General features: G+C 39.4%; 1 protein-coding gene across 11 annotated transcripts in view; it reads right to left on the bottom strand.

The window, feature by feature from the left end:
* Nucleotides 1–26,948, bottom strand: part of R3HDM1 (R3H domain containing 1) — a 476,151-nt gene that overhangs the window by 176,733 nt on the left and 272,470 nt on the right. For 8 of the 11 annotated variants that reach the window (XM_029605380.1, XM_029605381.1, XM_029605379.1 and 5 more), the window contains 2 exons: nt 17,659–17,910; nt 8,319–8,464 (listed from right to left, as the gene is read on the bottom strand). In XM_029605380.1, the coding sequence (XP_029461240.1) occupies nt 8,319–8,464; nt 17,659–17,910 (398 nt within the window). The remainder of the gene's footprint in view (nt 1–8,318; nt 8,465–17,658; nt 17,911–26,948) is intronic. The other 3 variants (XM_029605385.1, XM_029605387.1, XM_029605389.1) reach the window with 1 other exon arrangement.

Below are 26,948 nucleotides of genomic sequence, written 5' to 3'. Positions count from 1 at the left end.
TAGGCCAATTTTCGAACGGCTCAGCCACGCGCGTAAACCCTGGGACGAAGAATACAGTCAACGCTCGATGCTGACTGTTGAGAGCGTTGACTGTATTCTTCGCTTATATAAGCTAAGTAATGTTTATTATACAAAAGAAGAATTGAGGAATTAAAAATTAAAATTTTTTTTACTTGCAACAAAAAATATAAAAATGATTGGACTTTGATGATATAATTCCAGTGACAGTGTTTCCCTGCAGCGATTTCGGCTGTTAAGGTGCAAGGTTTGAGGAATTGTCTCATAACATTTTCTGACATTAGGCTTTGGTGCTGGTTTTGTACTTGGATTTGCATATATTTACAGTGTGCCTGGAGTGTGTGTTATAATTAAATATTTTTGAAGCATAATGAACAATTAAATACTGATGTTCCGAAAAGTGACATGAGAAAGAACACAATGGCTTCAGACAGGAAATTAGTGCTAAGAGTAGTACCACAAAAGTCTAATACAATGTGAAGGGTATTGCAATGAAGGTAAACACAGTATCCAAAGTTCAATCCAAAGAAAGGAATGCTTTAATGTATAAAGGCAAATGATTCCACAGTTTCAACAGAGCAAAAGAATGGTCTCCTAACATGGGCCATGTTTCGCTGTAGCTGCATTGGGAGAAACACACTGATCTAAAAATAAACATAACACATTTAGAGGATACAACCATGAAAGCAAAAAGAACAGATGTGAAATCGCAAAACATATAAACTTACCAAGCAAGATCTAGTAAATAGACTTAGAACTGTCAGAGTTGACTAGCAGCATCAATATGTCAGAAGAAATTTCTGGGTATTTAAAAAGCTGGGAAGCAGTGCCAAAAGGTCTTGTGATGTGAATAGCCAATCAAACATAACTGTGCAAAAAAATGGTACGTTGACAAGCAAAAGGTGCTTGCAAAAAATCTAAAGGTGAATAAATAGTAATGAATAACCTATAAATTCTCAGCGATATTGGATCAAATATCGAACATGAAACAAGCATATTTTATGCAAAGATAAATTAACATGTGTCAAAATATATGCAAAATATGCAATATATAAATATGTAATTGAAAGGAAAGCAGCAAAACCAACAGTTTATCAAATCAATAAAAGACAGACCAATTTATTTATTTAATATACATGTATCCCACAAAATCCAAACACAAATTGATCAATTCATATATATTTTAAAAAAAACAAAACCCCCACTCATAAATACTTACTAAAAACAATTCAAAATTCAAACATTTTAAAAAATATAGCTTTAAGTTCTTTTCTAAAGAATTTATAATCCTCAAAAGCTCTGTCGAAGGCAATTTATTCCAAAGAACAGATTCAGTTTGAGAAAGACCTGCCATCTATTCTGTTTAAGTTTACAATTTGTAGGAGGGGGTACCCTAAATAAATTTAATCCTTCAGAACATACCAAACTATATGATCTGCAGTGGGAAAATTATCATGATAGAGTGCTTTAAAAAACTAAGGCCAACAACTTAAATTTTACCCTTTCTGTAATTGGAAGCCAGTGCTACGCACCTAGTATGGGTGAAATATGATCATTGTATTTGCACCTGTAAAAACCCTCACTACCCCATTTTGTATTAATTGTAGTACCCGAAGCAGTTTCTTTGGTAACCCCACAAAGCAAGAATTGCAATAGTCGAGCTCTGAAAGCACTAGTGCAGGGAATACTGAATGGAAGTCTAAAGACTTCAGAGGGCGATTCATTTATAGTTTTGTAAAAGCAGTCCTCACCATTGACTTAATATGTGGTTTTAAAGTCATCTAATTGTACTCCTAGATTTATTGCTTCAGTAACAATGGGTATTGCAATATCACCAAATGTCATCTCCTGCCACACCAAGTTTTTACGACAAATATATAAAACTGTAGTTTTGACATTTAGTATTAGTTTATGCTGATTCAACCATGACTGACTTGAACATAAGAACATAAGAAATTGCCATGCTGGGTCAGACCAAGGGTCCATCAAGCCCAGCATCCTGTTTCCAACAGTAGTCAATTCAGGCTACAAAGTACCTGGCAATTACCCAAACACTAAGAAGTGCAGTCATGCATTCCAAAAACCTGTGCTCTAGTAACATTGTCTGAAGCACACGGCAGATTAAATTATAAATCATCTGCATAAATGTAATATGGAAACCCAAGGGATCAAAATAGTACACCAATAGGCTGCAGATAAATGTTAAAAAGCACTGATGACAAAAAAAGAACTTTGCGGTACTCCTGATGTTACCACACGCCAAGAAGAATTATCTATTGCAATCTGTTTAGTCTGTTCTGACAAATATTTATTTTATTTATTTATTTATTTATTTGCTTTTATATACCGACATTCGTTGGGGTACATCACATCGGTTCACATTGTAACAGGATAATAGCATGATGGAAGTCGTACCATTTTTACATTGTAACATTAAAACATGCGTGGGAACAGTTTAACAATGAAACATAGGTTAACAGTTTAACAGTGAAACAAAGTGGGACGTAGGGACAGTATATGTACATAATAACAGTTGAGGAATATGAGTCAAACCAAATATGAGTCAAACCAAGAAATAACAGTGTCTTTAAACCAGATAGCATGCAGCTGATTCAACAGAATGAAGCAATTTACTGAATCAAAGGACATTCCATGATGCACCAACAACATGGAATGCCCCTTGTCTTAAATGTAAAATACTTGACCAAATAAGTGATCCAATATTCTTTTCCCCGACCCTATCTGAATCCTAACTGCTGTGCATCAAGCACCTTATATGTCAAAAACTCCTCAATTTGTAATAACCATTTCTCTAATTGACTCTGGGAGCCGTGACTTCCTCTCTGGCTCCCTTCGGCATCCCCCCCCTTCCAATCCCCGAAATAATTTCACGTTAAACTGTAATCTTGGTATTAAACAGCCGAAGCTTTTATTAACATAATAGTTAATATGAACTCAACATTATAACAACTTCACCCACCCGGGCCAATTCTTCAGTTCCACCGCCGCCTGCCACGATTCTAGCAAGGCGACGTCACTTCCGACCCCCTGCCGCGTTTACAAGCAAGGGGGCCCTGCCTCCGGGTGTGGTTCCCCACCCCTCCGACAACCTGCCTTTCACCAGCCCCGCGGCTGACCTATGTCCAATAAGTCTCTATTGGCCCAAGTACCCGCCCTCCAAGCTGCGACATTACATATGAGCACATTGGTGCCCTATCCCCCACACCAATCCTAGGCACCTTTAATCCTTCCATGGGGTGGGTGGGTGGGAAAGTCAATCCCCGGAAAGAGGCCGGCTGTGGCCGTCCCCGATGACGCCGGCCCCCCAGAACACCCCCCCCCCCCCAGTATGTGGCGATGCCGCCAATGTCATCCGGGCGTGCCAGAGCGCCCCAATGACGTCGGCCAGCGCCGCCCGCGATCGCCAGATCACCACCAGTTTTTGGCCCACGGCCCCAGGTTAGCTGTGGGCCCTTACGCCTCGGGACCACCCATTACTTAAGAGATTGTGGGCAAATTTGATACTGGGCAAAAGTTTTCTCCAGAAACTAACATTCTTTTTTATTGGATGCACTTTTAAGTACTTTTGGAATGATCCCTACAACTAAGGATTTATTAATAATGTTCAATGTAATAGGACACATTTGAGAAGATAAATTAACCAGTAACCTAGATGGAACTGGGTCACAGGGAGAGAGAGATGTTTTTAAATACCCGACACTTTTTGAAACCTCTTATTCAGTAGTTAATTTAAATTCGGACCATTCAACACTACTGTTTCCAGTTTGAAATGGAATTACTGCCAGACAGGCTTTATCACAAAGACAGCTAGCACGACTACTTAAATAAGAGCCTTATAAAAAATATTTACACCACTGTAAGAGAGGCAACTAGTAACTTGGGGTGTGGTTTTGGTGGTGGACTAGGTTTTGGGGGGCAGTTTTACATGCACAGTCAGAGGTACGAGCAGCACAATAGACATCAGCAAAGATTTTATATGATTCGGAGTGATGAAAGGTACACAAAGATGAGATTTGTATACTGAAGTAAGGGGACAAAATGTAGAAGTGTACAGATGGTAAGATTCAGAGACATATAAGCATGCAATATCAGGGACCATAGTGGCTCCCATTGCTGTACCTTTAAAAGCAAAAAAAAAAAAAAGTGTGTAAGATTATATCAGTCAAAGCTATCAAAAAACTATATAGGGATACATCATTCGGTGTATGTTGAGTCAGAGCAGATTCAATACCTTAATGGCACTAGCCATATCAAGTATGACAAATTTCACTGTCCTTTTCCTCAGTTTATCTTAAGTAATGTTATCATATGTCCCAAACCTCGAACATATGAGGTTGCCAAGGAAACCAATGGTTTTATGAAATGATCTACTAAGAAAGGTTCCAATGATCAAATCCCTGCATCAAATAGGTCGGCCTGGGGATCAATCAGGGATTTATCTTTGGAAGTATGTAAAATACTGGCATACACAGGCAAGGTCTGACCAAGAGAGGCTTCCAGGGTGTCAAAAAATGATGGTCCAGGCCTGTTTGAATAAGTGAAACAATATATTCCAGACTTACAGAAACTGAGTCAGAAGGCAAAGGGAAATAAAATGAATCAGAGAGTTGTCTGTCCACTTCCCTAATATATTGAATATGGTCTAGTATCACAATACCCCCCCCAACCCGTTTTTGTAATTCCCTTTTGCTTGTCTACATATCGTTTTTTTGCATACCTATGCTTCATTGGCTGTTCTTGTCACAGGACCTGTTAACACCATTTCCCAGCTTTTTAAAAGCCCACAAATTTCTTCTAGTCAACTCTGACAGTTCTAAGTCTATTTACTAGATCTTACTTGATAAATGTATGTGTTCTGTGATTTCACATCTGCTGTTTTGCCTTTTCATGCCTGTCCCTCTAAACTTGTTTATTTTTAGATCAGTGTGCCCCTCCAGATGCAGCTACAGCGAAACTTGGCTCGTGTCAGGGGACTATTCATTTGCTCTTTTGAAACTCAGAATAATTTGCCTTTGAACATTAAAAGCATTTCTCTTTTTGACTGAATTTTGGACATTGTTTACCTTTATTGCAATACCTTTCACTTTATATTTCTTTTGGTAGATGTTTCATAGTAGTAAAATACAGAGAAACAGCTGAATTTCACAACAAATTTGTGCAAACATTTTACTCTACGTTACAATGTGTCCAGTATATGAGCATATACTTCTCAAAGTAGTTACAAAAATGCAGGTACAACACAGAACAGTATCTTAAAAAGATTCACAAAGGAAATAGTATTCTCTATTAAGGCAATAAATGTCAATTTATTTCATTTCAGATAGTCTTTCGAGTTCTTCCTTGAAAGCAGCCAAGTTTGTGAGGATGGCACAAATTACATTATAAAACTTTGGTATACAATTTGTCTATGTAGTGAACATGATAGCATCTGTATGACACTGTCAAACTGAAAAAAGTATACTATGTCCTGTAATGTGAGACATTTTGGCCAAAATAGATACTTTCAAGGAAGCTGAGAAATTGCCAGTTTCCCTACAGAGTTAAAAATACATAAAAGGAAAATGAAATTTTCAACAGTAAGCAGAAAATTAGTATTTACCATGTGCATTTTAAAATATTTCTTTATTAGTATTATGCAGAGTCTGTTATAAACCAAATGAAAAATGCAATTTTAAACAAAAACCAAATGAAAGATATGGTGTTGAAAAAAATTATTGCTGCTTAACTGCTTATTAAACATTTTTTATAGCATCCATTGCTTAGCCATAACAGTAATATTTTCAAGTGTGTGAAAGTCAACTGTCCAAAAGATAAATGAGAAAGTGGTAAACAGCGATTCCTAAATGCTGTTTGCAAAGATATGAGGCAATTTCAAACTCCTGCTGACTTCCCCTCACACACACACCTACCTCGCTTCCCCCAATAATTTCTTGCTAAGACCCCCTAGGATAATATTCCATCTGGAAAGTTGAGACATATTCAACCACATACTACATCCCTCCTAATAAATCACAAAAAAGTATTTTGGGGTTTTTTTTTTTTTTTTTAAATCATATCTTTATCTCAGTCTAAACCTAAGCAGGTTATGGTTATGTCCATGGGTTTTGTGCATAACTTCCTAAAGTTTTGCTGTATTATAAAAAGTTTTGCTGTATTATACGGTTCCATGTAAAGCTCCGCTCTTTGTTGAGCAGTTCTTCGTTGTATGTAAACCGGAGTGATTTGTAGTCCCTACAAGAACTTCGGTATATAAAAATTAAAAAAAATAAAATAAATAAATTATAAAGAGATGGTGTTCAAAAAACCCGACAAATTGTAAAATGTCAAAGCCATTATGGAGCAATCAAATCTAGTGAGTGAAATTTGTGACTGTCTGCTATAACATGGCTGCTCGGATGACTAAAAGAATTGGATGGAAGTTACTTAAAGAACTGAAATAAAATTAAGATCAACATTTTTAATAGAGGATCATTATTACTGTTTGGCCCGTATATTTTTAAAATACTGTGTGATCTGTAGAGGACACAGTCTTCTTTTAATAATTCCTAGAATTGTATTTAATGGCAGTAATGCAAATGGAAGAGTTTTAACAGGGTCGTTAAAAATGTTTATATAAATTAACAAGTTCATATAATTTAGAAAAAAACTACCCACAGTCCTCTTTCCCCCTTCCCATGAATGATCCTGTCGCTCATCCCCTTCCCCACCTTGCACAATCCTTTCTTTCCCTTGCCAATTTCCCTACTCATAGGCTCCCATTTTTCTCCCCACCCTCCAATCACACATACTCATGCTTTCCTCTCTTCCATTTCCCTCACTACACACACTGTTCTCTCTCTCCTACTCCCCTCACACACGTTTCTTTCCTCACTGCTTCAAATATAATCCTCTCCCTCATCTCTCCTGTTGGCAAGAGAAAAGCAGCACTTTTTATCTGTCTGCCACCTCCCTTGTGAACTTTATTTTAGTCTGAACTATGTGGTACCAGCGGGTCCTGCAAGACCAGAGAACTCCATGCAGTTCAGACTTCAGGCTGAAGCCAGCAGAGGAGATGGCAAATGCAGGTCAAAAGTACTGCCCTCTTCCTGCTGGAAGGAGGATCATGTTAATGAGGTGGGGCAGGGTGGGAAAGGGGAAAGAGTGTTAAAGCACAGAGTCCCCACAAAGCATGGTTGCCCTGCTTCGCCATATTCCAAGGATGTCCCTAGTTTTGAATCATGATAATCAAACATGCACAAATAGTGTAAATAAATTTATGCTTATAGCACCATCAGCAAAGTGTACACATCCCTTTGCTCTGTAGTCAACTATATTGAAGGACATAGAGAGGATATCTGAAGATGTTGGGTTCAGAACATACGTACTACTGATATTTTGCAAAACTAAAAGGAAATACTACATTGTTAATTCCACTGTTAATGTTCATGTAATACGTACAAAGCCTTACATTAGATACTGTTTTACCAATGTATGTCATCTGATTTTGGCCATGTTTAAATTTTCTAAATTTCCTACTGGATACCAATATTTGTCACCAGAACTCACCAGGGCTGAATGCACTTACTTCATTCCCCATTTGCTAAGAAACTGAACAAATTAAGTGAAGGGAAGAAATGCTCAGCTTTGAAATTTCATGTTGTCTACTGAAATCCTCAAGACACTTAACTACATTATGTACTGCTTTATTTATTGGTTCTCAAGTTGGGATGTATGTGACAGTATACTGCTGACAATTTTAATATTTAAATATCACAAATTGTTCAAAAGTAAGGCACTTTTCATCATATGCACTAATAAATATGGCATGTCATATGCTGGTGTCCCAAGATCAATGCCCTGAAACTACAAGAATATATACTTAAAAAATGTGATTAAATAGATAAGGAATGTGTGTAAAGTGACCCTGGAAATTCTAAGAAACCAGATTTCACAATTTCTTAAAATTGGGCAACAAACAAGCCTCACAGCATTATGTAATTAGTAACAAGAAACCTTTTGAGTTATTACAATAAAGAATTAATCATCAAGGACAGTAAGGACAGGGTTGCAAAAGTGTTATAGCCAACAATGGCAATATCATAGTTATGTCTGTTGGATACAAAGTTCGGCTATCTTTTTTTTTTTTTTTTTAAAGGGGATGGGGTTTCACCGAACATAACCTCCAAAGATTTCAGACTTTTTTGATGAGCTTGCATATACAATATTCCTAGTTCAATATTTAAATTTGAATATTTCTGAATAATGCATATCTCAAAAGAGCAAGATATTGATATGTATACCTGTGACAGAACATGATTAGTAGGTTGCTGAGGTGGAGGGGGAGGTGGCAGCATTGCAGGTCCAGGCACTTGAGCCCTACCAGGTTGCTGGGCCATAGGAGGATTATAAACAACTGGAGTGCCATCTGGGTTTATGAATGGCTGACCTACAGAAAAATAAATATTCTGTTTAGGTCTGTGACAGGTGTATTTAATTTCTATATATAATATACAAAAATACATTCAACATAAGATAAACAAGCTAAAATATACTAATCACCTCTAGTTTTCACTTTCAGGACTATCCTATGTATGCAAAAAACCCCCAAAAAACTTAGTGAAATGGGTTCCATATGTACATGAAAGATTTGACTGCATATCATCTTATTGACGTACAAGAAAACATAAAAAAGGCTCGTCATTACTACCAATACTAGTTATATTTTTTAAGGGTTATGTGAATGTTTTATCAATAGATGTTTTCCAAAATGTGCCATGCTGCTAGGAACTGCTGATGAAGTTATTTAAAAAAAAATCCAACAATTCCTTCTTTCAGCAATCTAGTTTATTGAAATTTCATTTGTCCAAGCAACACTAAAAGCCTTTTCTTTCATATAAACTAATAGAAATTATGGTAACCTTTCTAGCCTAATTTCAGTTGTGATTTTGTTTCTTATATTTAAGAAAGGTTGGGAGATATTAATAGAAATGATATTGAGGATGCAGACTATTTAATGAGGAAGGTATAAGAAACTTGGATAGAGATTAGGACAATGCAGATTGGATATAATATGCTCTAGTTGCTATCTGCAATTCTAAACCTTGGTGCTAATCCAGTTAGCCTACCAAGAACAGGGCTTGTGATTGGGAAAGGTCCATGAAATCAATAAGAAAATCACAGTCTCAAATTATCAAGATATCATTTTGACCCCAAATTCCTGAATCTGTATTCTCAAAAATCTGCAGTTATGATCCGATTAACACTGCCTGCAGGTGATTATTAGTATTAAAAGTAGGTTTTAGGAACACTAACCACAATTCCTGTGCAGTTCTCTAGCGTAAGCCACTGAACATTAATTTAGATAAGCTTATAGCTGGGGTACCTCCCTTAAGGTCAAAGTCTGACTAGCTTACTGCATCCCTTCTCTTGAGATTTTGGCCAAATGGCCTTGAGGAGCACAACTTTTTAAAAATGTTAAATTTTAAAGAGGGATTATAGAACTTCCATTCAGATATCAATGAAGTCTACATTTAATACTTTTTGCAAGTTTGGATTCTATAAAATTTAATTGGATGACATGAAAAATATAAGTTTTGTTAAAAAAAAACCCAAAACAAAACAAAAAACCAACCAGTTTGCTTACCTGTAAACAGGGTTCTCCTAGACAGAAGGATGAATGAATCCTAATGGGTGGGTGACATCTGATGGTGCAGACAATGACCTAGCTCTCAGAGCTCAGCATAGACTTTGAGCATGTGCAGGAACTCTCATTTGTGCAATACCTTGGGAGCCTCAGTCTTTTGCAGAGCTTAAGCTTTAGCAAGTTAGTAGACTTTACAAGCAGGCTGGCAGGTATTAAGTATTACTAATTCATTCTGTTGTCCACAGAGTATCCCTTTTACGGGTAAACACATTTGTTTTCTTTGCAAACAGGTATAAATTAGCCATAATTCATGGAAGTTCCAACTTGAAGGCTGCAAAACAGAGCAACTATTGAAACATGTAATGCACACCCCACTAGTGGTATATGAACTATTGGGTGAACAACTGCACAAAACTGCTTGTACAAAAGTATTGTTCCTTTAAGACAGGTTGTCAAAACAGTAGTGGGATGTGAACATGTGACTTGACAACCAAGTGGCAGCTTTGCCTATGTCTTTAATATAAGAGGATGAGCCACTGAAGTCGCCATGGCTCTTGCCAGCATATAATAGTAGGTGATATAGTCTGTTAGCCAGTTAAGAGTTTTTAGAAACTGCTTGGCCCCTTCTATTGAAATCAAATAAAATAAACAGCTGAGAAGCTTGACAATGAGGATGAATCTTTCTCAAGTAATAAGCTAGGGCTTTTCCAATCAAATGAATGAAGAGCCCTTTCTTCTCTGTCTGCATGTGGTCTTGAAAAGAAAGAAGGCAGCACAATAGCTTGGTTAATGTGCAATGCAAATCCCACTCTTGGAAGGAGAATGAGTGCATTGAATCCCTCTTGTGAGAGACCTTCAGGCACCCACTGAATATGAAACTAGAGCCTATAATTTGCTTACTCTTCATGCTAAAGTGAAGGCAACAATAAACAATACTTTCCAGATAAAAAATTACAAGTCCTCTGACTAAATAGGTTCGAAAGGTTTCATGAGTTGAGATCCCATAGCACTGAATGTTTAGTGACTAGATACTTGGAATGCCATAAACCTGTCATGAACTTTGATACTAAAGGGTAGAAAGAGGCTGAAGTTCTTTCCACTTGCTAGTAATATGCTACAATGGCTTTGAGATGAACTTTAACTGAAGGGGTTCTTAGGCCTGAGGATAAGAGAAGAAGAGTTATTAAAGTAAGTCCTTCGGATCACAGGTGAAAGGATTTAGCTCTCTGGTCTCACACCAAACCAAGAACATCTTCCACTTGAATCTGTATCATCTTCTGGTTGAAGGCTTTGTAGGTGAAATCAGCATATCCATCATCTCTTTAGGAAAAAGTAAGGAAAAGACTATTGCGTATTCAACATCTACACCATGAGAGCCAATGACAGGCTCAGATGGCAGAGTCTTCCCCCCTCCTATGTGATGAGAAGTCAGAGCTCCTCAATTAAATTGGAAGCTAAACTGAAAGATAAGATGAGATATTGATTACACACCTGACGTGGCCATACCTGTACTAAGAGAATCAATCTCACCTTGTCCTGAATAACCTTCTGGACAGTCCTGGCAATGAGAAAGTGACAGGTATGCACAGAGTAGACTAGTGTTCCAGTTTAGCAAGCGGCTCAGAAGCATAATCACTCAATCTTTTTGTTGCCCACTCACTTTCTGTACTGACAGTTCATAAACGCATGATTCCAGGAATAGGAACAGCTCTGCTGCGCTTTCTGCAGATCACCATTTTTCAGACGCAGTTGTGTTGCGCCAGTGGGGACATCTTACTGCAACTGTAGCAGTTGGGAGTCATGATCTAGTCCCAGGCAGTGATAAACTGAATGATGATCTGCAATGGACTTGGGCACCCACAAATACAGGCCTTGAAGCAGTTTACTGTAGTCTTCTTGGCCCAGAACGTCTCCATTTCAGACCTTTTTTTTTTTTTTTTTGCAGAATTGAAAAGTTCTGTTGAGGGGGCTGATAATGCATTAGTGTGAAACAGAAAAATGATCCAATGAGGCAAAACAAAAAAAAATAGATCAATAAAAACAGCTAGAAAAATTGGAGAGTGTAAATAGGAGCAGATCCATGCAGTAGTTCGGACAAAGCAGGACCGAGGGAGTCATGAAGCAGCATTGGTGGACAGGGACTCCAATGCATGCTCAAACTTTTTACTTAGCTTTGAGAGCTGGGTTTGTGTCAATGCTGTCTGATTAACACTACCCACACATTTGGACCAATTCATGCCTGCTTGCCAACAGAGAACATAAAATTTAGGATAAACTTTTTGATTAACTATTGATTTTCCAGTCAGAATCCTCAAGAGTGAGATTCATCCCACATAGGGATATGCGGCCCAAATATTTTTGTTTCAGGTTCTTTTTCCCCCATTTGTTTTTGTTCAATATTTATTTTGGCTCATTTGCTGAACCAAACACACATTAAAACAGAAAAAATGCAAAAAAAAAAATGTAAGCCACCACCACCACTTCTCAAGTTATTCCCAGGGTCTCACCGGGCCCCTTGACCTCTGCCATCTCCATCACTAAGAATGGGCCTCGGGCTACCTGCCTGTGCCGAATTAACCCCAGTCATATCCTCCCTGGGCAGGGCTGATTTCCTTCCCGCCCTCCCAAAATCAGCTGGGGACCGCCCTGGCCCCAACTTACCCCCTTCTATGGGGGTCTCTGGTAGGTGAAATTGGGGATCACTTCTGCCCTGCCAGAATCCTTCTAAAAGATGGAGCCCACTGGCCTCAAGACTAGCACAAATAATAGTGTTGGTATTACGCAGTACTATTTTACACAAGAATACAGCCCTAGCCTTGGCTGACTTTTTTTTTGGGGGGGGGGGGGGGGGGGGTAGTCAGATGGATTGAGAAGGCCCTGGTTGGGCTTGGCTCAGTAAAGCTGGTTAGGTCTGGGCTTTAATTAGTGGCACAAGTAGCAATTTTTTTCCCTTGGGAAAGAATGCACACTATTTGCAAAAGGCAGGCATTTGCCAAAATGAAAACACCTGAAAAATGTAGGGGGGGGGGGGGGGTTTCTATGGATGGCTAATTAGACTGCTTCAGTTCAGCTCACCCATTTGTTAGAAACAAATTGCCATCCCTAATTCTTCACGGTACTTTTATACTACAAGAGCTAGATTAATAAATTACTTTTCTTTATGTTTGGGATTTACTATGGAAATCTTTTTTTTTTCATTGTAATTATTATGACAGGAAGTTTCACTAGATGTGGCTAATCAGTATTACTTTACTAATAAAGGGATCACTTTTTTTTTTTTTAATTGAGTTTTATTAACCAAAGAATTCTATCTTGGTATGTGTGTCACCAAAGATGGCTGAAGCCAAGCACAGCAAACTAAACCCCTATAATACCCAAGAATGAAATGCTCTGAATGTAAATTTCATAATTCATCTTTTATATTTCAGACAAACTGGCAAAACTACAAACATTTAAACTGTTTGCTTGATCTGATTTTCTATATTTCTTCATTTTCATTCAAAAATTAAAAATCATTACCACTGATATACTGCTGATTTTAAGAGAGCTCCTGTGGAACGTAAAGCATAAAACACGTAACTAGTGGTTTTCAACCCTGTTCTGAAGGCACATCTGTAAGCATACCTTGGATGCAAATACATCTTAAATAGATCAGTTAGATTTGAGAAACACTGACTTGTAACAACAGTTTTGTTCATATTGGAAATTTTACTATCTACAGTTAATCACAAGAGGAAAATAAACATATAAAATCTAATTTTTATATTATATAGAACAGTACGACTTGTTAGTAAACTAAGACACTAGAACCATAGGGTCAGTTATGTCTATACATAATTGTATCATTATAAACAAATTCTTACAAAAAGCACAGTGCTCTCAGTATTTAATCATTTAATTCCTTATGAAAGTCATAACTTATTTATTAAAACTAAATAGTAATTAATCAATGTCTGAAAAATCACCTAAATTTCCTCATTTTGGTCACCGAACTTAAGCAGTTAAGAACACTTGACTGGAAATTCAAATGACTCAAGATCACCCCCGGAGTCTCAATACTCAAACATTATGAAGTGAATTCCCTGCTATCCAATAATGTATTAGCTAGCCAAAATGTAAAGCTGCACAGGGAGGACCTCATTTCCTCCATTAGTTGTAAAAATAGTTTTTACAATGAACCAACTTTGCTACTGGGCAAAACTAAACTGTAAAACAGGAAATGACGTTATGATGAATGGATGAGCAATGAACACCATTAAAATGACTCATGGCTATACAACAGTGTACTGAATCAGATCTTTCAAATGCAGAAAAATTTATATAATCACAAAAGTAACAGATTTATATCAGTAGTCAGTCCATATAATTATTCCCACACTGAAACAACCTGTATGAAACAGAGAGCTTACCTGTAACAGGTGTACCTCATAGACAGCAGGACATATCAGATACATAAGTGGATGACATCATCCAATAGCCCAGAGAAGGAAAAAGTGCTCAGAAATAGAGGTGGTCCTTCTGAGCAGGCGTGGGGGGTTCCTGTGGGTCTGCTGCCCCGCAGGTTTCCTTAGTTTTTGTACTAAGCTAAACTTCATCTCTAAGAGGAGATGGGTAGGATTGTGTGGCTGATTTGTCCAGCTATGGAGAACACCTGTTACAGGTATGCAATTTTGCTTTCTTTATATTACAAAGCAGGACAATAATTAACCGCACAAGTGGGGACTCCCAAGCTGAGAGTTGTATTCAAGAATTTATCGCCTTGTTCTAGGAAGGAGCATGCAAACCGCGCTATGTAAGAGAACAGGAGAGTTGGAGGTGTTAAAAAAACAAAAAACGCTTTTGAGAACTCGGTGTACACTTGCTTCATCTCACTCAATCTGGGGATAGGACCGAGGCTGGAAGGACTCAAATACAGGGTGCTGTGTGCACTCCACAAAGTGGGGCCCAGCTATCCACCCCTGCATGCTGGCAATTAAAAGTTACCATAATCAGAGGCTCATGCTGTTTTCAGAAAGGAGCGCCTAGACATTTAAGAGCCACTGCTGGTGACTCTTATTTCAAGGTACGAAGAAGACACCTCAGGTGCTGGCTTGGATGTGAGCATCAGGCAATGTTGGCTTTCCCACTGCACACCTGATCATGTTTGAAGACACACTAGTTGGAACTGTGCCAGAGTTCTTTTTGAACGTCTTCTTGAGGTGTTTGTTGAGATTTCCGAGGTCCAAGTTTGGGCAGAGACCATCTGTTTTCTTTGGAATAAGGAAATAATAGAATAAAGCCCTGAGTTTCTTTATGATATGGGAACTGGCTCCATCACATTTGCTAGACGAGGACTGACAGCTCTTGTTGAAGGAGATGGAGTTGCTTTATCATCATGGAATGATTCCTTGGTAGTTTAATCGGGGTATAGGTCTTGAAATTCAAAAGATATCTTCATTGTATGATCTTTAACACCCAATGGTTAATAGTTATTAAGTGGTTTAAGTCTTACCCCCAACTGGAAGGCTGTTTAAATCTAACTGGTTCTTCCTTTGTGATACTGCAGTTAAAAAAGAGATAGGATTTGACTTTCGTTGTATCTTATTTTCTTCTGATAGATCCTTTTTCCAATTTTTGAATGAAGATCTTTTGTCTAAAATAGCCTCTTTCACCTCACATTTTAGCCATGCTGGCAATCATTTGACTTTCCTTCTACCTTTCTTAATGCATGGAATACATATGGCCTCTGCTTTTAGGATTTTTTTTTTTTAAACTATTTTTCTCATCTTATCAAAGTTTCCCTTTTGAAAGTCTAGTGCTAGAGCTGTGAATTTACTTACTGTCCCCCCCTTCCAGTCATTAATTCTGATTTGATCATATTATAATCACTATTGCCAAGCAGCCCCATCACCATTACCTCTCACCAAATCCTGCGCTCCACTGGGAATTACTGTATTTTTTGCTCCATAAGCCTTTTTTTCCCCCCAAAGTGGGGGGGAAATGTCTGTGCGTCTTATGGAGCAAATATTAAAAAAATTAACTAACTACAACCCCCCACCCTCCTGACTCCCATCCATTGCTCCTACCATGTGACAGGGGCCGACCAATGGCACCGGTAGCCCCTGTCACACAGTAAGGGTAAAGGGCCACTGGTGCCATTTTGATTACTGGCAGCAGACGGTCCGAGAGCAGGAGATTGCTCCCGGAAGCCCCACTGGACCAACAGGGACTTTTGGCAAGTTTTTTTTTGGGGGGGGGGGGGGGGGGGGGGCTTGTAGTTAACTAAATTTGAAAGGTTGGGGCGGGTTTTGTTTTTTTATTTTTTTTTTCCACAAAAGAGAACGATACAAGTTTTCTGATCCAAGGAGTGGACTGAAATGGTCCTCCCCAGACCCAAAAACGAAACAGGGACCAAAAAAATTGTATGCACACTCCTAATTTGCTCCATAAGACGCACAGACGCCCTGGAACAGAGCCGGTTTAGCACACTTTTAAAAAAATTTTCCCCTTCTGAATCCTAGATGCGTCTTACGGAGCGAAAAATATGGTAGATCTAAAATTGCTCCCCCTCTCATCGGTTCCTGAAACAATCGCTCCATAAAGCTATCATTTATTCCACCCAAGAACTTTCTCTCTTTAGCATGCCCTGTTTCACTTACCCAGTCAATACTGGGGTAATTGAAATCTCCCATTATTACTGCACTACCAATTTGGTTAACTTGCCTAATTTCTCTTAGCATTTCAATGCCCGTCTTACTGTCTTGGCATTAATATTTTCTTGTCGGCACCAAGAAGTTAATAGTACGGACAAGTACTACATATGGTACTTGCTTTCTGATAGTACTGATAACTATCTGCCAAAAACCAATGGCATTTTCTCATGTGCTGATAATGTTTCAGTGCCTGTAGGGCATGTATTTTGAGGTTTTAGCACCAAAAAGCACATTTTCTCTCTCTCTTTAGCAGGAAGGGAATGGCATCTTTGTCAAAACTTGTCTAAGTCACAGCCCATAGCTTGAGGGGACCCTGCCTTCTTTGATTTAGGAACTTGTGCATCAGTAACAGCTTCCTCTTCATTGGCCCAGAGGGTTAAGGAGATCTCAGAAATCCTCACACTTTATAACCTCTGGATTTAATGGCCCTTGGAGACATCCAAGCACAGGCGATGCAGTTAGGAACATCATGAGACGAGTCTAAGCAGCAGGCATCTGTCAATGTGGTCAGACAGGTTTATCTTGTAGGAACAATAGGAACACCTTTTGAAGATGGATTTGATAGCTTCAGCACTTTTTGTGAGGAGGACAAATTTAAATCAAATTTGACAGGAACAGGAACTAGTTATACATTTTTTTTTTGGGGGGGGGATTCGAACAAAAAAAAAAAAAGGAAAGAAAAATAATAAATACTTTGAAATGAAAGAAAACTATTTACAAATAAAAACCATGGGTGGCTTAAGATGAGAGAGAGAGAAAAAACCACGTCCTTTCATATGAATGGAAGAACCTTCCCCCCTGAAAACTTGTGTTGTGGTGGCTGCATGAGAACCCCTGTGAGAAAGTTTTTTTCTATTTCAGCGCTGTCAGATGACATCACCCACTTGTGTGTCTAATTATTGTCCTGCTTGTCCACACAGAAAATATCAGTTTTAAATGTAATATTTTGCTTAACATGTTAATATGAAAATGCTTATGAAAGTATAACAAACGTTTACATAACTAGTGCAAACAAAGAGGCAATAATCACAAGTTTTGTTTTATTGTATTTTTTTTTGTATGTCTAAATTATGTATATTTTTTATTGTCCACCAATTTGAGTTTCAGAATTGGTGGTATAAAAACATAAAGTGCTAAATTTTAAATTACATATGTGACTGACTTCTGTTTCAGACATTAGAATATTCAAATATTAATGCAAAGTTAAGAAACACAAACACCATCACAAAATATGTCTACAGTTACAGAAAACATTTTTTTCTAGAATTCTAAACTGTAATTAAATATCTATCACTTGATACCAACCTGTTTGTGGGTTGATCAGAATACTGCCAGGTGGTATGCCTGCCGCTTCCAACGGAAGCAAAAAGAAGCTAGAGCTAGTAGGTGCCACTTGCCCACTTATGCCACCAAAGGAAAGAGAATTACTAGTGCTGACAGTTGGATAGACGGCAGATGTGCCATGAGATGGCTGGTTTATAGCTGTTACTGGAAGAGGCTGCTGGGTGTGAGAAAGAGAACCCGTGGATGACCCTACACTACTAGAAGACTCAGAACCTAGGAAAGGAGTAATGAAAAAGGATTTTTATCTACAGTCAGAAACAAGCTCATTTAAATATGCATCAGATTCATTAACTGCAAACGTTTTATAGTACAACATGCTTCTACACAAATATATACTAGCTACTCAATGCTTATTTTCAACTTCTTATATATATAAGCATATTTCTTTTAGCAGACCTGAAATAAAAGTTGCATTCTATAAACATCAGAGATCTTAAGCAACCAAGGCATGCAATTTACAGCAATAATCCCCTAATTTAGCAAGGAAGCAGTTCATGCAACATATTACTATACATCTTTAATGCCATAGTGATAAATAAACTTTTGGGACTAGAACAATTACGTACAACTAGCTTGAGTTTTATTTTTAATAGATCTAGAAAATTACAATGAAAATCATTTTTCTTAAACAGTGGTTAATCCCCTTTACCCATCAAAATAAAGAAAAAACTGTACTGAAATGTTAGTAAACATTTACATGGTGGAATTCTTTTAAATATGTAAGATCTAGCTATGCATTTTTAGCTTGGATTTCTGCATTTTCCTGTTGCTTTATGGTAGCTTTATCCATTTTTAAATAGGAACAAATTAAATCTCTGCTAGATGAAACACAAAATAAATTAATGAAATTAATTTTGAGGATCCCAGTTTGAGAAACTCAACTCTTAACTGCAGTGAAGCAACTGCCAACAAGCATATAATTAATAAAATGTAAACAAATCATTGTCTAACTTTCAACTTCAGCCATATACAACAAAAATTAACTTAAAATACATCCTGCTAAAGATTTTCACTTTGCTTTCTTTTACAGAAGAGAAAACGTTTACAAATACATATTGTAAATGAGGTAATGGAACTAAATCTACTCTATAAAGATTCATTAGTAAACAAAGATATTTAAATCAGTAAACTAAACTACAGTCTAATTTGATACCACACTGCCAGACCTGGTAATCCATGCGTCTTTTTAAAGCAGCAATGTCAAGTTCACTCAATTTTGATCACATTTGATTGAGACACACAGTGATCTTCTACCCTCTGGTTAATTAATCCCACCCTATATTTTTTGAGTTAGTACAAAAGTAATTGCATGAATAATTTTTGAAGACCTATTTTAAATTATATTTCTCCCATATTTAGCTATACCTTTCTTTTTTTACAATAGGGTTTGAATTTCTATTTGCTAACGAGCAAGAATGAAGAAACAAGTCTAGGAATACTATAGACATGACGGTTAGAAACAAAACAGCTTGGCAGTTCCACATCTAAGTAGAACCATGTTAATTCATTAATCCTGTTTTGTATGATGTATACATTCTATTGTGTTTAAATAAAAAGTTTAGGATTAGGCCAAATTCATTGCCTATGTGGGAGACTTAGGCCTATTTCCTCAGCCTGGCTTCTGCTCCTCAAATAGAGGATGAGCATGCTGCAGAGGCATTGACAGCCCCCAAGCGGAGTGAATCCCAGATATAGCACAACGGTGAAACTTAGTGGCAAGACTAAGGATGCATATTATTGGATTCCAGAGGGAGCTGTGGTCTATAGACCGTGGCTGAGAAATGTTAATAAATGTTGCTGTGTTGAATGGGCTAAAAATGGGAGAAAACCCTGGATAGGTGCAAATTAACATTCATGATGCTGTAATCCTACTAAAGGTTGGTTCTGAATGAGTAGGAAGTTCAAAGTAGTAAGGGAAAAGTGCCAGATCAGGGGGGAAAAAAAAGTATGTTCAAAAAGACAAATGTGAGGTCCCGCACAGTCCTCATGGAAGACATCTCAACATGGTGTTTGGCTTTGGCTTGTATCCCTTCCACCCTGCCAGCAAGCACATCATATGCAGCATCAGGCTTTCCCTGGGGCCTTCTCCTCTTCCCGATGATGTTGCTGGCAGGGGTGGAGGATCAGCTCAGGGAACAAGGGAGGGAGGTTCTCTTGTGCAAGTTAAGGATTTAAACTAGTTATTGATTGGTGGCACCCACTATATTTTCGGGTCTGCTGAGTCTCAGTCTGCAGTGTTTGTGGAATAGTCAAGGAACTGCGATGGGGCAGTTGGCCATCTCCTTCAGGCCGGGTGGCATGTATCGGGCAGGGATTCATCCTAAGTGTAGCGGCGGATAGCAAGAAGGTCAGCACGTGAGGATGCAGGGAGCTTGGCGCAACTCAGCAAGCCTGGAAGATTGACAGAGCAGGTAGGCTGGCTCTGGTCTTGGTGAGGATTTGATTACGAGAGGAGGCAGCAGGGGTCACAGCATAGCTGATCTGGGGGCTTATTGCAGCAGCGAGAACAGTGCAAGTGATGCAACAGCAAGCAGGCGATCGGGTGTTTCAGATGCCGGAGAAGATGACTATCGTTCGAGTGGGGACTCATTCTGAGGGGCGATCACGGCAGGGTTGATTGATCAATAATGGCCGGCGCCACCCTCAGCACAGACAAAAGGTTTTGGGTAGCTCCAGGAACCAAACCAAGGAGGAGTCAGTCCAAGTCCTGTGGAGGTGCCAGAAGGAACTGTGAAAGACAGGGGCATGGAGAAGAATTGGTGCAGGGTCAGTCATTGACCCAGAATTGGGGTGTGGATATTGAGAATGTGCCTTTAATTGGGCAAGCTGCTTCAACGAAAGATACCAGGCAGGAGGGGAGTTATGCAGTTTCACCAATGGCCCCCCCCCCCCCCCGGGACTAGTGAGTGGAGAGATGGACGTTGGGTCAAAACAGGGCAGCCATGGTACATGCTACCATATCCCTGGTCACGGATGCTACTCAATCAGGGATTTTGTGGCCCTCAATGGGGAGTGGGGGCAGCATGGGTCACATGCAGAGCGCCGCAGCATTTCATGCAGGGTTTCCCTAAAACCATGCATACACAGGGTGCCAGTTCAGCCCCGGAAGAGGGAAATAGGGTACAATGGGGGCCCTCCAGTTTGTCCTGACCCACATGGTGCTTATCTCTGTTATGCCCCCTTTTGGGCTCCATGGTCAGGGTTGGAGCCTGCATGGCATGGCAGCATGGTATCACAGACCCCAGGAATGGATGGGCCGGGTGTTTCAAGCAGTGATGGGACTCTGACATGTACTATTCTGGCCCAACTGGAGGTTCAGCAACAACAGGCGTTTGAAGGACCTGTGGTGCAGGTGGGGCGAGAGGTCGCAGTTGGTCAGACAGCGGTAGCGCAGTCCCAGGGCGGGCTGATGCCAGACGTTTTGATCGCAAGGGCTCCCAGCAGCGAAGCAACAAGTACTGATGTGCTGAGGGGTGAGCTGGTCAGAGATCATGGGGGCATTTCAAAGGCTGGTGGGATGGATATTATTGGTAAAAGTGGGTAAGAATAAAAAGAAGTTGTGGAAGGGCAGGTAGGGGTCCAGTTCTGGGAGCTCAGAGGACACCTTGGATTCAGGTTTCTCCTCTGATGAAAGTCCCTCACGGCCTGCCTCATTGCCCTTACCAATCTGTCACAACTGTGGGAAAGCATCCTTAAATCACTGCAAAGTAAGATTAAAAAGAGATGATACATTGACATATTCCATGTTTTGGAGGATAGGAGGAAGAAGGGAGACAAAAAGAAAGTGAAGAGGGATGAGGAAGGGAGTGGCGAAAGAAAGATTCTTAGGAACATAATTGATTGGACACAAGTATTCTTTAGAATGATTACCCAAGGGTAGGCGCTAATTTCTCTGGTGCTTTTCTGTGCACCCTCTGACTTAATATCATGGCGATATTAAGTCGGAGGTCCCGAAAGTTTAAAAAAAGTAAAAAAAAAAAAAATTGAAATAAGCCCGCGGCTTGAAAACCGGACGCTCAATTTTGCCGGCATCCGGTTTCCAAACCCGTGGCTGTCAGCGGGCTCGAGAACCAACGCCAGCAAAATTGAGCGTCGGCTGTGAAACCCACTGACAGCTGCTGCTCCTGTCCGAAAAGAGGCACTAGGGACGCGCTAGTGTCCCTAGTGCCTCTTTTTACCACCGGGCCTAATTTAAATAAATTTATTTACTGTATCACGTGCACAGAAGGGCAGGCGCTTGCCCGCTCTCCCGCGATTTTTACTGTATCGGCCCGATAGGGACTACAAGGGATGGGTGTGGCTAAATTATGATGAATGAATTAGGGACAAAATGGAGGAAAATCATTACATGTCATGGGGGACTCAGGATGTTGGATTGTGGCTTAGACAAATCACCAATAAGGCCACTGATGCGAGTCCTGCAGGCAAGTTTGGGTGCAAGAATAGCAACACTGCTGCACCTGGAGGTAGCCCAACTTAGGCCGGAAATATTAACAGTAACGTCTATTGGTATTTCAACAAATCTTCTAACTTCCAAGATTGCAAATTTAGGCATGTGTGCTCAATATGCTTTGCCTCGCACTCACCGACCAACTGTGCTAAGAGGGGCATTGGAGGCGCAGGCAGGAGTTCTGGTAAACCAAAACAATCCTAGGCTGGTAAAGGCCCTATCACCAATAAGTTTATCCAGCATGGACTCATGCTATCCCTATATCCTAGGTGCAGGGACACTAAGGTCTTTGGGAGGGATTTTTGATCCCCTTCCAGAGGGAGACCAGTAATAATTTGCTTGGTAGTGCACCTTCAACAACTCATCATGCTGAGATCATCCAAAAGAAAATAGATGCAGAGGTAGCGCTAGGCAGGATAGCAGGTGCATTCACTGATTCCCCCGTTTGAAAGGATATTTAAGCCTAAGAACATAAGAACATAAGAAAATGCCATACTGGGTCAGACCAAGGGTCCATCAAGCCCAGCATCCTGTTTCCAACAGTGGCCAATCCAGGCCATAAGAACCTGGCAAGTACCCAAAAACTAAGTCTATTCTATGTAACCATTGCTAATGGCAGTGGCTATTCTCTAAGTGAACTTAATAGCAGGTAATGGACTTCTCCTCCAAGAACTTATCCAATCCTTTTTTAAACACAGCTATACTAACTGCACGAACCACATTCTCTGGCAACAAATTCCAGAGTTTAATTGTGCGTTGAGTAAAAAAGAACTTTCTCCGATTAGTTTTAAATGTGCCCCATGCTAACTTCATGGAGTGTCCCCTAGTCTTTCTACTATCAGAAAGAGTAAATAACCGATTCACATCTACCCGTTCTAGACCTCTCATGATTTTAAACACCTCTATCATATCCCCCCTCAGTCGACTCTTCTCCAAGCTGAAAAGTCCTAACCTCTTTAGTCTTTCCTCATAGGGGAGTTGTTCCATTCCCCTTATTATTTTGGTAGCCCTTCTCTGTACCGTCTCCATCGCAATTATGTGTTTGAGATGCGGCAACCAGAATTGTACACAATATTCAAGGTGCGGTCTCACCATGGAGCGATACAGAGGCATTATGATATTTTCCGTTTTATTCACCATTCCCTTTCTAATAATTCCCAACATTCTGTTTGCTTTTTTGACTGCCGCAGCACACTGAACCGACGATTTCAATGTGTTATCCACTATGACACCTAGATCTCTTTCTTGGGTTGTAGCACCTAATATGGAACCCAACATCGTGTAATTATAGCATGGGTTATTTTTCCCTATATGCATCACCTTGCACTTATCCACATTAAATTTCATCTGCCATTTGGATGCCCAATTTTCCAGTCTCACAAGGTCTTCCTGCAATTTATCACAATCTGCTTGTGATTTAACTACTCTGAACAATTTTGGGTCATCTGCAAATTTGATTATCTCACTCATCGTATTTCTTTCCAGATCATTTATAAATATATTGAACAGTAAGGGTCCCAATACAGATCCCTGAGGCACTCCACTGTTCACTCCCTTCCACTGAGAAAATTGCCCATTTAATCCTACTCTCTGTTTCCTGTCTTTTAGCCAGTTTGCAATCCACGAAAGGACATCGCCACCTATCCCATGACTTTTTACTTTTCCTAGAAGCCTCTCATGAGGAACTTTGTCAAACGCCTTCTGAAAATCCAAGTATACTATATCTACCGGCTCACCTTTATCCACATGTTTATTAACTCCTTCAAAAAAGTGAAGCAGATTTGTGAGGCAAGACTTGCCCTGGGTAAAGCCATGCTGACTTTGTTCCATTAAACCATGTCTTTCTATATGTTCTGTGATTTTGATGTTTAGAACACTTTCCACTATTTTTCCTGGCACTGAAGTCAGGCTAACCGGTCTGTAGTTTCCCGGATCGCCCCTGGAGCCCTTTTTAAATATTGGGGTTACATTTGCTATCCTCCAGTCTTCAGGTATAATGGATGATTTTAATGATAAGTTACAAATTTTTACTAATAGGTCTGAAATTTCATTTTTTAGTTCCTTCAGAACTCTGGGGTGTATACCATCCGGTCCAGGTGATTTACTACTCTTCAGTGTGTCAATCAGGCCTACCACATCTTCTAGGTTCACCGTGATTTGATTCAGTCCATCTGAATCATTACCCATGAAACCTTCTCCATTACCGGTACCTCCCCAACATCCTCTTCAGTAAACACCGAAGCAAAGAAATCATTTAATCTTTCCGCGATGGCCTTATCTTCTCTAAGTGCCCCTTTAACCCCTCGATCATCTAACGGTCCAACTGACTCCCTCACAGGCTTTCTGCTTCGGATATATTTAAAAAAGTTTTTACTGTGAGTTTTTGCCTCTACAGCCAACTTCTTTTCAAATTCTCTCTTAGCCTGTCTTATCAATGTCTTACATTAACTTGCCAATGTTTATGCTTTATCCTATTTTCTTCTGTTGGATCCTTCTTCCAATTTTTGAATGAAGATCTTTTGGCTAAAATAGCTTCTTTCACCTCCCCTTTTAACCATGCCGGTAATCGTTTTGCCTTCTTTCCACCTTTCTTAATGTGTGGAATACATCTGGACTGTGCTTCTAGAATGGTATTTTTTAACCATGACCACGCCTCTTGGACATTTTTTACTTTTGTAGCTGCTCCTTTCAGTTTTTTTCTAACAATTTTTCTCATTTTATCAAAGTTTCCCTTTTGAAAGTTTAGCACGAGAGCCTTGGATTTGCACACTGTTCCTTTTCCAGTCATTAAATCAAATTTGATCATATTATGATCACTATTGCCAAGCGGCCCCACCACCGTTACCTCTCTCACCAAGTCCTGTGCTCCACTGAGAATTAGATCTAAAATTGCTCCCTCTCTCGTCGGTTTCCTGAACCAATTGCTCCATAAAGCTATCATTTATTCCATCCAGGAACGTTATCTCTCTAGCGTGACCCGATGATACATTTACCCAGTCTATATTGGGGTAATTGAAGTCTCCCATTATTACTGCACTACCAATTTGGTTAGCTTCCCTAATTTCTCTTAGCATTTCACTGTCCATCTCACCATCTTGACCAGGTGGACGGTAGTATATCCCTATCACTGTAGTCTTCCCTGATACACAAGGGATTTCTACCCATAAAGATTCAATTTTGTATTTAGTCTCATGCAGGATGTTTATCCTGTTGGACTCTATGCCATCCCGGACATAAAGCGCCACACCTCCTCCCGACTGCTCCTCTCTGTCATTGCGATATAATTTGTACCCCGGTATAGCACTGTCCCATTGGTTATCCTCTTTCCACCATGTCTCTGAGATGCCAATTAAGTCTATGTCATCATTTACTGCTAAACCTCAAAACAGCACCCAAATCTTCTGGGGTATTTAACAAAATGATAATCTAGTATATAAACAAACCCCCAGTAAATTTCAATTTATTACCAAGTATCCGAAATGATTCTTTACTGGGGGTTTGTTTATATATTTATTTATTTATTTAACATTTTTTATATACTGAAATTCTAGCAACAATGTTGCTAATCATTTCGGTTTACATATAACATTGGAGTGACTTAAAATGCGAGTCTTACATGGAACAGGAAAATGAACTTGGAGATAATTGAATAAATACTAACAACATATACTAGATTATCATTTTGTTAAATACCCCAGAAGATTTGGGTGCTGTTTTGAGGTTTGGTATCTTACATTGCTTAGTTGCACCTTTGACCATGGATACATGGAAACAAATTTTTAGTTTTTCCGATGCCCAAGTGGCAGATGTTAAGGCACAACCGTCATTGCTATCAGATTCAGAGACGGTTAAGATAAATACATCATGGGATGAGTTTATTCGTTTAAACAAAAAGAGCATTCGTGCTGAACTACATGGTAGTACACTCACGGAATACATTAAACAACAGATGATCCCTAGAGGATTGCGTGTTCAAAAAGAACCCCTTTTATTTACAGAGGATAAATCTTTCATGCAGACTTGGACAGCCATTTTAAATAAATGTGCTTTAGATTTAATGTTATTAATTGTGGGTCAGGTCAAAAAGTTCACTGAGGAATTGGTTACTCCAATACAACAACAAATTGACCAACTCAAACAGGACATTGAACCAAGCAGGTTTGAAGAGCAATTCCAAGAACATCGGACAGCTTTGGAAAAATTCAAAAGTAACATCAGAGAGACCAAAATCAGCAAATTTCAACGCGATCAGAAAGATTATAAAGCGGAACAGGTTTACAATTGGCTGGGCAATAGAAGTGGATTTAGACGGGTGCGCTATAATTTTTCATCAGAAGAAAACTCCAGTGGATCGGATGAATTGGACAATCAAAGTTCTGGGCAAATAGACCAACCGCAGAAGGATTTTTTATCCACACGCGGCACCAACAATACACGTCCGAGAGGAAGACGACGCTACAACGACAATACTGCCACTCACGAATCCTCTCAAACAGGTCAAAAAACCAGAACAAGAAACAGACAGAATCCGCAGTGGTAAACCTGTCCACGTTCACTTTGACACAAGAACAACTAGCCTTATTAGACCATGGGTTATCTTTCGTACCTACTACATATCACTCTCCATTTGAATCCCGCATTCCATCCATCGATTTATCCGCAAATTAAATTTGCGTTTATTTTTTTCGGATATGAATGTAGGCAATAGTCCAGATATATCATTAGTCCGGCCAAAAACCAAGTGGCATCCTCCTGGTCCCATGGATGCCCATATTAAAACTTTTGAACAATTGGTGTTACA

Source organism: Rhinatrema bivittatum, chromosome 6 (genome assembly GCF_901001135.1).
Source record: "Rhinatrema bivittatum chromosome 6, aRhiBiv1.1, whole genome shotgun sequence".
Lineage (NCBI taxonomy): Eukaryota > Metazoa > Chordata > Amphibia > Gymnophiona > Rhinatrematidae > Rhinatrema > Rhinatrema bivittatum.
This window is presented reverse-complemented; position numbering and strand designations above follow the sequence as displayed.